At 38.0% G+C, this 12,835-nt stretch overlaps 1 protein-coding gene across 2 annotated transcripts in view; it reads right to left on the bottom strand.

The window, feature by feature from the left end:
• Positions 1 to 65: 65 nt before the first annotated feature.
• LOC138808755 (5'-nucleotidase domain-containing protein 1) overlaps positions 66 to 12,835 on the bottom strand; it is a 107,131-nt gene continuing 94,361 nt past the window's right edge. For both annotated transcript variants that reach the window (XM_069994937.1, XM_069994938.1), the window contains exons 9-12: positions 8,721 to 8,839; positions 6,002 to 6,154; positions 5,260 to 5,428; positions 66 to 1,944 (exon numbers count right to left, since the gene is read on the bottom strand). In XM_069994937.1, coding sequence (XP_069851038.1) covers positions 1,865 to 1,944; positions 5,260 to 5,428; positions 6,002 to 6,154; positions 8,721 to 8,839 — 521 coding nt within the window. In that variant the 3' untranslated portion in view covers positions 66 to 1,864. The remainder of the gene's footprint in view (positions 1,945 to 5,259; positions 5,429 to 6,001; positions 6,155 to 8,720; positions 8,840 to 12,835) is intronic.

The raw sequence follows: 12,835 nt of genomic DNA, 5'->3' as shown, positions 1-12,835 counted from the left end.
CCCCGCCCTGCCATACACACTTCTAAGTGGGAAAAAAGTGCAAAGAACAATTAATTTGTATTTAGGGCTTCTTATTTTTCATATTCATAGCAGTTCATAAGCATTAAAGATATTCTTTCTCATTTATAAACAAACAGGGATAAGGAAAAATAGCTCTTATTTTAAAAAGACATCAAATCTTTACTGAAAGCAGACATGAGAGCATCTTGTACTTGGCCTTTCTTGAGCTTGACAGTGTATGCTCATTATGATACTCCGTTGGCATTTGAAAGATTTCAAATTGGTTTATATCAAACAACATCACTAACTTTGAGGGAAAACAAATTTATTAACATTTCATTTACCCTGAGAAAGTCATCCCCATAGTATGTTTGGGATTTATCTGAGCATCTTAACAAATTTTAACAAAATACTTTTTCATTGCATGTGTCAATATATTACATTCCTGAAACAGTCTAAGAAAAAAACGGATGATAATGACCAAGGCTGTTTTCTGGTCTTGTCCATTGTAGACAGTGAAATGACAGAATAAATGTAGCCAGGAATTTACTGTAATCACTTTCTGGATCCAAACAGCTTGTAACGAATATTCTTAATTTAATTTAACTACACATAGCACACAGGGTACAACAGTCCTGGATGGTACTTTACTCCTAAAACCCCCTCAAGCAGTTTTTCATAAGTTTTATTTTCTATCACGTTTTTTTCCCCTAAGGAAAAAAATAAAATTTATCTGAAAATTAGTAACTGTGATTTTCCCTTGTGATAAAGTTAGTGCTATGGAAGTCAAGTTGGCAAGTATGATCGAGCATTTTGGAAGGGAACAAACCATTGTATTATCTAAGATTGTTTTACAACCTAAAAGCCAGTTTTTGCTCCCCTGAGAATACAGGTCTTAGGATGTTCAGAGTGGCATCTGCCCCATATTTTCCTACTAATTCCTTATTTTGGAAAGCATAAGAATAGCATAAAACCCAACATCTTGGAAAAATAATTTAATCTTCCTGGATTCAATGGTCTTGGTTATAAATTTTAAAAAATTGGTATATATTAGCTTACTTCCTAATAAGGTAATATAAAAGATAGCAATAGGGCTGGGAATGTGGCTTAGTGGGAGAGTGCTTGACTAGCATGCATGAAGCCCTGGGTTCCATTCCTCAGTACCACATAAACAGAAAAAGCCCAAAGTGGTGCTGTGGTTCAAGTGGTAGAATGCTAGCCTTGAGCAAAAGAAGCTCGGGGAGTTCAAGCCCCAGGAGCGGCAAAAAAAGATAATAGAAAAAAAAAGCAGTACTTAGCTTTATTTATCCAGAGCAATTAGACCAATATCTGAAGTATATGGTCTAGCTATTGGTTTTCAAACTGTAGTATGATTCAGAATCTCCTGAAAAATCTTGGAGCTAGTCTCAGAGTTTCTAATTCCTTAGCTCTTGGATAGATCTTCAAACTTGCATTAGAAAGCTCTAGGTGACACCATGCTCAAAGTAGACCATATTTTGAGAACTACTGGATGAGATATATGTACAAATGTATATGTGCATTTATATACTCCCAGGTGAATTCCAATTTTAAAATTAATGGTAGAGAAAATAGCAAAAGTGTTCTTTTTAGTTCTAAATTCCAAGATTTTTAAATAAGATGAATTGTTAGGCATCAAAATGATTTATATAAAAGGAGATGTATTTTCTAAATACCAATTTTTGCATCAATTTTCATTAAAAACTTGTTCCTATAAAGAATTTTACAATATTTCTGAAAACATTTTTACAGTATATTTGCTGCATAGAAGTTCTTCACTTTTTTTGGGAAAGACAATTTAGTGTCTTATCATTGAATACGAATACTGGTGCAGTGAACCAAAAGGCTAACGAACCAATGGATAGTAGCCAGCTGTTTTTGAATTGTTTGAAGAGAATCTTGTAAATTTGTAGTCCAGGGGTAGTTCTGGAGAGGGAGGAAAACAAAAAAATATGATTATTTTGCAGGTATCCATACCTTTCATGAATATAAATGAAATCAAAATTTGATATTTAAGTTTATTTTTATTATCTGTAAGTAGTTGTACAAAAGTGTTACCATTCAACAAAGCAGTTTATGACTACATTGTGCCTTGATCTCTAGTCTCATACTTTTAATATTCCTTTAACCATTTGTATAGATAGCACCTATACAAATAGAAGAAATAGTACAAAATAACATTATGTTATGATATTCAGTCACCCTGTAGATATGGGATAGTAAAACCTGTATCACAAACTTTGTAAGTAAACTATCACACAGTAGAACTGAGTATTCTAAAAACGACACTGGAAGCCATTATTGCTTATAATACATGGCTGTTGAGATTCCACAGGACACAGTTAATCATGAAGAGAAGAAATAGTTCTAGATAGTAAGAAGGAACACTGCCTTCCTGATGCCAGAAAAAGCCAGGATTACTGTGTACTGAAAAAACATTCAGCATTAGTGAGTGCTGTGGGTCATCACTGCTCAGTCAGCTGGAATACATTTTAGGTAATGCATTTTAAAAGAGATTGGAAAGTAATGAAGCTCAGTTTCTAAAACTGAGGTCCTATATTTCCAATAAATTTCTGAAGTGATACGGGCTAAGAGTTGAACCAACCATTCAGTCTGCTCTGTCTTGCACATTCATTAAAGTTAAGATGGATGTTTATGCAATTATTACAAGTTTAACAAAGCTTATCAAAATGCTTACCACCATCTAACTTGTGGTTAAGTACCTACTTTTGTATCAACTTTAAAAATGATGGAAAGGGTTATACTGATAAAGATACACTGTACTCATGACCTGACATGTTGAGTTGTGACCTCTATGTAGAACTACTTAGAAAGAATAAAAATATATTTTAAAAATGTCTTCTGGGTATGTAAATGTCAATGAGATAATCAAGTCTTAGTGAGGTGTAGAAGGTTTGCTTTCCATCTCTTTTCTCACAGAACAAAAAATGGTATTCTGTCTTGCAGCAAACAAAAGAATCTGTTATTGTTAAGGCATCTAGGTATAGAGGCAAATGCTGGTAGCTCATGTTCTGTAATCTTGCTACTCTGAAAGCAGAGATTCCAAGGATCTCAGTTCTAAATCAGCATAAAGAGAAAAAGAAGTCTGAGAGACTGTCTCCAAAAAAAATAACCAGCAAAATTTTGGATTGAAAGTGTGTCTCAAATGATAGAATGTCAGCTGTAAGTAAGCAAGCCAAGCCGTGGCATCAACACACACACACACACACACACACACACACACACACACACACACTTGCATGCACGCACATCTAGCATAAATCTAGGTATAGGACAGAAAAACTAAAAATCATTGACAAGAAAAACCCACATCTCTACTACAGCAAAGTCATTGTTGAGTGCTATTTGGAAGAAAAGGGAAAGGAAGACACAAATTCTTGCTTACCACCAACAGTTTTCCGTCAACCTCTGCATAGGAAATACACTACAATACTAAATATATTATCCAAATTTAGGGAGCAATTAAGTGAAGTGAATAAAAATGAATATTCTTACATGATCACTGAAGGTAAAAGAATATAATATACAGAGAAATAAAACAACTCTGGAGACTAAAAGAAGACTAACAAGATTTTCACATAAGAATTCTACCTTTAACAAAAATCTCCAAAGCCATAACTACCACACTTGTCTTTTCTAGCCATCTTTCTAATCTGAAATTAGACAGCAGTACCCAACTGTGCTAAATGTGTATCAGAATGAAAGAAGAGAAGTTCTGTGTGAGGTACATACACCTTCTTAATAAGCATGGCATTACAGCCAAATGTGCTTGGTACCGATGAATACTTTTAGTGTTAAGGAAGTGTCTTCAGCATGCAAATAATCAATTAAACAGAACAACTCTCTCTTTCCCCACAGAACAGTGGGAGCTTGTTTAGCTTTGTTTGACTATGAGTGAGTCCTAGTTAATTATTCTTCCTGAGAGAAGTTAGACAAAAGACAAAGACCCTACCAAGTCGTAGGGGGCTGTGAACAAAGCATTCAGGATAAAGAAATGGATGGTGCCCTGAGGTTATGGCTAAGGACACAGGGGTGAAGGGAATAATTTTTCTAGTTCTTTGGAGCAGTATTTAAGTTCTAGAATATACAAAATTCACTTTTCCTCACTCTTTATTGACTTTTTTTTTTAACATGCCTTCTTTCCTTTGGTCTCTCCACATTTTCTTTGATTTTACAGTACAATCATTTACTTCCCATTATGCGTACTCTGTTAACCCCATCCATTTCATTCTTAATTTCTTTTTGTTAGTACTTTAATTCTAAAATTTCCATCTTTTTATAGTTTTTACATCTGTAACATATTTCTCATTCTTTTCTGTATGTGTTTATAGGAAACACAGTATTTCTGTTCCTGTGTTCTTATATGCTGATAAGTCTGGCTGGCTGTTTTTCATTATGTGATGTACCTTATAAAAAGTACATGGGAGGGCTGGGAAGGTGGCTCAGTGGTAGAGTGCTTGCTTTGCATACATGAGTCCCTGGGTTTGATTTCTCAGCACCACATAAGCAGAAAAGCCGGAAGTGGTGCTGTGGCTCAAGTGGTAGAGCACTAGCCTTGAGCTGAAGAGCTGAGGAACAGTGCCTAGGCCCAGAGTTCAGGCCCAGGACTGGCAAAAAAAAAAAAAAAAAGTACATGGGAATAATGTAAGATGTAGAATGATGAGCTTGGCTAATGTGAAGCAGGGCTCAGCCCCTGTGAAAATAAGGATTACTTCCTGATGCATATACCTTCCCTCTGTGTGTGTGTGTGTGTGTCCTGATGCATATACCTTCCACGTGTGTGTGTGTGTGTGTGTGTGTGTGTGTATATTTTTTTTTTCCAGGCCTGGCTTTCCTTAGGCAGTCCCTCTCCTCCAGTTCTTATCCCATTAGATTCACAAAGTTACTCAAAGTGCATTCATCCTTTGTGGTAACCTCTCTGGAACCAGCAGCTTGGAACAGGGAGAAGTGGGAGGGTGGATGGAGGCAACCTCAAAGCCAGGTTCACCTTACTGGGCCTTCTAAGTATCCCATCCGGGTAAATTTTCCCTATTTGATTCCATTCCTCCAAGAAGACCTTTCAGAAATATATCTAACTTTTGTAGTAGGCTCTAACAGACAGGCTGCCATACCTAGAAGATATTTCCCAAGGAAAAATATTAATGCATGAGAAAGTTTCCTTCTTTCAATAGCAAGAATTCTAACAACCAGAAAAGCTTTCACAGGTGCTTTCCACCTTACCTGCAATGGCTTCAATACTTGGAATGGCGATTGTGCTGTAAGTACTGATTCTCTTGGAAGACCAGGTATAAACCAAGGAGTCTTCGGAATTTTCCTGTCCCGAAATTGAGTCAATGAAAAAAGAGCCCCACTTATTAGATAAAGTATTTAGAGGCTTTGCCTTTGGTCTCTGAAACAAGAGAACAGAATAACAATTACGACTAATAATGAAACTTGTGATTAATTAATCTCAGAGTTCTTTTTTTTATTGTGAAAATACTGTACAGAGGGGTTACAATTACATGGGCAAGATAATGAGTACATTTCTTATCAAGCATTGTAGCCTCCTCCTTTGTTTCCCCTTCCCATCCTCCCCTCCCCCTGCCCCCGCACCAAAGTTGTAAAGTTCGTTTTCTACATAATGACTTGTACATCTCATTGTTGCAATGGGTCCACCTGTAAGTAAGTCAAACCAGAGAAACTCTGTAGGGTTTTTTTTTCTGTTTGTTTTTTTTCAGCAGGCTTTGGGTACATATTACACTTATGGAAGGGAAATTATACTTATTATTTATAATTAAATAGCCTTTACCTTGAACTGAAACTAGTGTAAGTTATCTATTTTCATAATCTGAAAAATTCTCCCAAAGGAGCACGAGCCCAATAATATATACAAAAACAGATGATAGAATGATGAGGGCACTTAGTGGGATCAGGTAGTATGAGGATGTTGAGTTTTCTGGAAAAGAGCTGGTAGGATCATCACCTCATATTTTCCTCTCTTCTGCAGAGGCTCCGAATCCTCAGGCTTCCCACCTTCCTCCCCTCGGAGCTCCTCAAGAATAAGGACTGTCTCCCAGTTGCTATAGTGACGGGCTGGAAACACATCTGAATGCATGCTGTCACCGAAGTAAACCACCTGAAAGTCAGAGAGCAAGTTCTGTTAAAGCATGGAAATTCTTTTTTTTTTGGTCAGTCGTGGGGCTTGAACTCTGGGCCTGGGTGCTGTCCCTCAGCTCTTCAGCTCAATGCGAGCGCTCTACCACTTGAGCTACAGCGCCACTAAAGCATGGAAATTCTGAAAGTGGGGGCTGTTTTGTGGAAGACAAGGAAATTCCTCAACAGGCTTCACAATATGATAATCAAAAATTCCAAAGACATCTTAAACTTTCTTGGATAACTTCACAGTTGACCGCTGACCTGTCCACTTGATTTACAGAGCTCTAGGTTTATGTTAAGAAATTATGTAAGCCATCTGCAGGTAGGAAAAAGGCAGAAGATGAGATAAGAAATTCTAAAGAAGTGAACCTCTATATGCTTATAATTCAACCTGCTCCCAGAATTGAAGAGCTGGTGAAATATTAGTTACAGTTTGTGAGTCATTATCAAGAGTATGTATTATAGTTGGGCACTGGTGACTCACACCTGTAATTCTAACTTTTCAGGAGGCTGAGATCTGAGGATTGTAACTGAAAGTCAGCCTGGGAAGGAAGTTGCATAAGACTTTTTATTTTTTGCCAGACTTGAGGCTTGAACTCAGGGCTTGGGTGCTGTCCCTGAGCCTCTGTGCTCAAGGCTAGCGCTCTACAAATTGAGCCAAAGTGCCACTTCTGGCTTTTTTTGAGTAGTTTATTGGAGATAAGAGTCTCAAAGACTTTCTTGCCCAGGTTGGCTTTGAAATGCAATCCTCAGATCTCAGCCTCCTGCGTAGCTAGAATTATAAGCGTGAGCTACCCGCGCCCAGCTTCCATCTTATCTCCAATTAACAACAATAACAAAAAAAGCTGGAAGTGAAGGCATGGTTCAAGTGGTAGAGCACTAGCCTTGAACACAAAAGTTCAGAAAAAATGCCCAGGCCAAGTTCAATCCCCTGGCACATACACAGACACAGACAGAGAGACACAGACACACATGGACACAGACACACACTCACACACACACACAAGAAAAAGAATATACATTACACTAACTGTTCTAAGTAGTTTCTGCGTTCTACCTGACAGGTGCTGAGACATAGGGTAAAGTGTGGCTTGGCACATGAAATCTAGAAAGCTCATTAGATATTAAGGCAAAGTCCCACTGATCTAGTCTACTCTTCAACATACAGATGAGGAAATATGGTTAAGAAAGGGTTAAGAACTAGAACCTCCAAGCCAAATGTCTTTGTCCACTAAAGCCCTCAGAAATTCTGAGTGGCAATGTGGGAGCCAATTGCAAGGCCAAGTGTACCTCCACCCCTTCCTCCTCCCCTCTCCGATGACCTCTCTTGCTTTATGTGATTCCTATTAAACACCTGGTTTTACAGTATTTTAATTTATTGTTATTATAAGGGCAAAGTACAGAGTGGTTACAGTTACATACATCAGGTAATGAGTGCATTTCTTTTTGAATAGTGTCACCTCTTCCTTCGTTTTCTCCCAGTTTTTCCCTCCTGACCACTCTCCTTCCCCTCGTCCTGGCCCCAAGTTGTATAGTCGATTTTCAACATAGTGTCTAGTGAGTACCACTGCTGAATTCGTTCACCTTTTATCCCACCATTTCTGTGCTCCCCTTACGCTTCCCAAAATAGATAAACTTGAATACAAGACAAAAGGTACAGGAATCAAGAACAATGACAAAGGAGAAAAAACAAACAAACCAAAAGCAAAATAACAAAAACCTCTTGTTGCCATTTCTTGGAGTTCATTTCCATAAATATCATTTTATGTGATCACACACACATAACTATTGAGCTTTTGTCATTTTCTTCTGAGAATAACCTCTTTTGGTCTCACTGTGTCAATGTCTAGAGTCCTGTACAAAGTACCATATCCTAGTGCATCTTTTTTCTTTTACCACTGAGTGTGTTGACTTGTAGCTTTATAGGCATATTGTAGTTACAACAAATGAGGGAAACCATGTAAGCTATGTTTCTTTGGGTCTGGCTTACTTCACTTAATAAGATTTTTTCCCCCAAGTCTTTCCTTTCCTTACAAATGATACCATATCATTCTTTCTGATGGAAGCATAGAATCCCATTGTTAAACCCATTTTGTTTTGTGTTTTAAGAAGAAAAGGTTCTGTTGTAAACAGTTTACAATATCCCACATCAACAATATAAGCAGGATGTCAAATGCAAAGTGCTTAGTCTTCTGTGTCCTTAGTCTAGACTGTCTATAATTTCAGTATTATTTGTTTCACATATTGAAACTTTTTTGATGAACCGTTATCAGGATATCACAGTATCACACATGAATGCTGTGTATTCCCTAGATTTGTGGCCTTCCCTGTGTGGAGCCTTAGCTTTTTTCTTTCAGAGATAAAGACCAAGGCTATATCAAAAAGGGAAGAACTAATTTAATCAGAAGGTGTAAAGAGATTTGGTAAGTGGTTAGAAGCAGATAATTCTTCCATAGATAACCCACGTGGATTTGCAACAAAGGGTTTAGTTTACAGCAGCTGGTATCTATAAGTGGTTATCAAAGACTGCATCAACCAGACAATACCTTGGGTTCAGCTTTGCCTGTCATTTTCTTCAGAAGGTCATAAAGATGGACAGCATTCCCTTGGGAGTACCATCCAGGTTTATCCAGACCTGGCAGCGCCTCCTGCTCCTCATCATTCTCTGGAAAAACAGTTGGACAATTATGTACTTTATAATCAAGTGAGAGCATTCCATTAGGCAGATTGTACTCATGGCCTTGGTTGCAGACTTTGTACAAAAGTAACGGGGTGGAGAAGGGAGCTGGCATTCAGTGAGTGAACGTTTATCAGCAGGCTCATGAATCTAAGCTTAATTTTGCATGTTAGGTACCTCGATTGCATTATTGGAGTTATGGGCTGGGGGAGAAAACAGAAGAAGAACTACATGATGCCAAATAGTTTACAGGTTTGTAAATTATATAGCAAGGTCCTCTCCTGACATTACTGTCTTATATCTCCTGTTGAGGCAGGGCTGTAACAGAGGCAAGACATCCCTGTCAGTCTGGATCTTGCCTGCTATTCACTTCCTTGTAGACGGGCTGAGAGCTGAAGATAATACGTCCATCAGCAAAACGATGAAGGAAGATTGGGCAAAGTATTGTGAAAAGGATGATATACCAGCAGAGACCAGCAGCCTTTGGTGGAGCTTTAGAAACTGTATGGCAAAAAAAAAATTCATCATTCTATTTGGCAAAAAAAAAAAAAATCATCATTCTATTTTCTACATTAAATGTATGACTTCAGATTAAAAAAAAAAAGTTGCTTCATTTTTACTTTTTTGGTCTTCTCTGCTGTATCCCTAAGAAAGATCCTGATGATATCTAATCATATGTTATATGTTGAAGTGGTTTTATGAAGTCAAAGAGGCTTATGTGATTAAAGGGCCTTCTTTAAGAAAAGGATCCAAATGGCCACAGTTTCTAAAGATGTAGAAGGGACAGCTGAGGGTGCTGAAGCTGAAGTTCATTAGCCTTGCTATAAATCAACATGGAGTAAGATAAAGAAGAAACAAGGAGTCTATAAAGAAGGAAGTAAGCAAGACATGTTAGTTATTAAAAATACATCGCTGGCACTAGTAGTACCTTTTAGCTAAAATCTATTTTCTATATGTAAAAGTTACAATTGAACTCCTCAGTTTATATGAAAACCTACCTTGGACACAGTACTGGGAAGTGTGGTTTATAACCTAAATGTTGATTAGTATAGCTGAAATAGAATGTAATTTATTAATTCCACAATAAATATGGAACAAATATATCAGAATAATATGAAGTGAATTTCTATAAAATCTTAGGTATTGAAGCAGGAGTTCTAAAGTCATGTTTATAGATAATTACAGCAACATCATATCAATTGGAAGCTTCTGGTTAGGACATATTTATACTTAGTTTGCTGCCACTCAGAGCTTACTTTTTTACTATTTCTGCAAAACCCAATGAAAAGCTCACTCTTCTTGAGAAGAGTATTAGCCTAACATCAAAATGACAAGAAGATTCATTTAGCACATTCCTTGAAGAAACACCCTAAAAAGTGATTACTTCTCATATCTATTTGTCTTTATTGATTTATTTGTCTCTTATTGTGTGGGTATGAGAGAAACTATAAGGTAAATAACTTATAGAAATATTTTAAAATACAGATTCACTTGTGTATGTAGATTTCCATTTTGCATGACATTGGGAATCTCTCTAGTGCTTATTAAAACAAAACAACATTTATAGAAGTTTAGCTTCTCAAATACTGAGACCCAGTAACCTAGTAAGAAGAAAAATTAAAAAATTAAAGGAACAAACCAAATTAAAACAGCTCTGTCTACAAACTTTGCTTCTTTGATCTGTTTCCAGTTTCTGTACTAGATCTAATTTGAAAGAGTAATGCATATTTTGAAAGAGTAATGCATATTCACTAAAGTACTTGTTTGTATTGGAGGCTAGAAAGGAAAAATGCTAAAAAACATGCTACTACTAAGGAAAATAAATGTTATTAATAAGCTAGCACCTTTCAATACTTTGATTTGGTTACCTAAAAAACTAACAGTCTTCTGTATCAATTAATGACAGAAAATTTACTTTTCAGTTTATTTTTCTTTTATTTGTGATGCTGGGGAATAAACCCAGGACCTTGTACATACTACGCAATGTTTTACCACTATAAATATATACATTATGACTTAAGTTACCATAATCTGCCATGATGGTATAATGGAGTTGTAATATAGGTCACCATTTAGTTAGAAACCTTGGTTCTGTCTGTTATGGGGTAATTTCACTTGCTACAAATCCAAGCAATTCAATGAGCAAAGCAAAGTCTCACAGTTAGAGTAACAACAGTATTTTTGATTGTCACACTCGGCCTCTTTCATTCAGTGAGTTTTTATTGTTTATCAGCATTGTGTTGGAGACATATTGCTGCTACTCTGAGGATTCACATCCCAATGCAAGGCGGCCAGAAAATGTCTCCATGATAGACGAGCAAAAGGCATTAAACAGGATAGAGAAGGAAGCTCTCTGCCTGGAACTGTAGCAGAAGGACGGTATGGGAAGGAGGTATTTTCTGTGCTTGCTGTAAGGTAGGAGGTCATCAGAAATAGGAGAGGGAGGCATTGTGTTCCCCACCCCAATACTGGTTTAGAAATGCAGAATCTAGGGCTTCATTAGGGCCCACTACATTCAGAATCTCCATTTTAACAAGGTCCCTAGGTGCTTTCATATGTGTGTGAAAATCTTAGAGACAGAGAACCGTGGGGGTGGGGAACAATAAAACCCATTTTAGCAGAGTGGCTTAATAAACACTGGTAGGGAAAGACAGACTGCAATGAACAAAGAGAGCAATTTGAGATGTGAAATTAGCCTTACGATGCCACATCAAGTGGGGAAGTGGGTTTGAGAGTCTGTGTCTGTGGGGTACATAGTTTGTACCACACAGTAATAAGTGAATAATATAAGAAGATACTGGAAAAAATAAAAGCAAGTGTCAAATGGATGTCTGTGCTAATGCAAAGTACTTCAAGTGAGGAAGGGGAGGAGTGAGAAGGCTCGGCAGAATGGAAGAGCATAGGGATGGGTGATTTCTGAGTACATCACACAGGACTTCATGCATACAAGATGTGAAAGGATAATGAAAATGGAGGTTTCTAGCTCAGGCCGTGAAATGGTTACATGAGGACTATGAGGCATGGAAGCCAATCAGCATTTTAGTTGTGCTTAATTTCTAGGTAGAAAGAGAGCATTTTTATTTCAGTCTACCAAAACACCAGTAGGGATACAGGTAAGGAAGTCTCTGAGTGGAAGAGCTAGGCATCACTGGATATAGGCAGTGGCTCAGGCAAAGGAGACAGAGACAAGGTGTTGGATCATGATTTGCACAACGGGGGATGGGAAAGAGTTGACAGCTTTGGGGAGACTGAAGTCAGACATCAAACCAGACGTGGTAACTCCTGCTAACACTGCAGTGAATTTAGAATTTTGGTGAGCCAAAGATCCTCCCTTCCTCTCAAAAACCTTAGCATCAGTCAGAGCTCCAGATAGCAACCAAAAGGATGCTGTTTGCCTAGAGCAGTCTCTGCAGGTGGAGGAACCGAGCCCCCACTCTTTCCCCTTGTCACCATGACAACCACTGGTCACCAATATGTGACTCCAGGGAAGGTTGGCTTCTAGCACTGCTATCTCAGGGAGCTCGCTTGTGCTTGTCTTCATCTTATTCCTCTGCCTTTGTCCTTTGGAACAATGACTTAATCATTTCCAGGCCACAGGTTATGGCAGGGGCTGATATGACTCATGTCATACAATCACATCACCTGCCACCGAGAACGGTTTGAAGGAGCCAAGACAAGATGGAGTCTCGGAGCTCAGCTGTTGCGCTGTGGAACTGCACTGCAGAACCTGGGGCATGATAGAATTCATGCCGTACCAAGCCATTCCAGGTGTGACAAGCATTGTGATGGGAATGTGGTGATGTGACAAACCTGAGAGGCCCTAAGGACAGAGTGGATGTGAAAGGCCGAGGAACTGAAGAATGAATGATGTTTGCTGTTTCATTAGAAAAATGACTACAGAATTACAGAATAGCCTAGCAAGGGGCACTTCAAATTGTATGTGACCTGAGTTCTGGGGGTGGAGAAGAAAGAGGCATCTATAGG

This window comes from Dipodomys merriami, unplaced genomic scaffold (genome assembly GCF_024711535.1).
Source record: "Dipodomys merriami isolate MVZ:Mamm:240054 unplaced genomic scaffold, mDipMer1.0.p SCAF_476, whole genome shotgun sequence".
Taxonomy (NCBI): Eukaryota; Metazoa; Chordata; class Mammalia; order Rodentia; family Heteromyidae; genus Dipodomys; species Dipodomys merriami.
The sequence above is the reverse complement of the archived record's forward strand: the minus strand, read 5'-3'. Positions and strand labels throughout refer to the sequence as shown.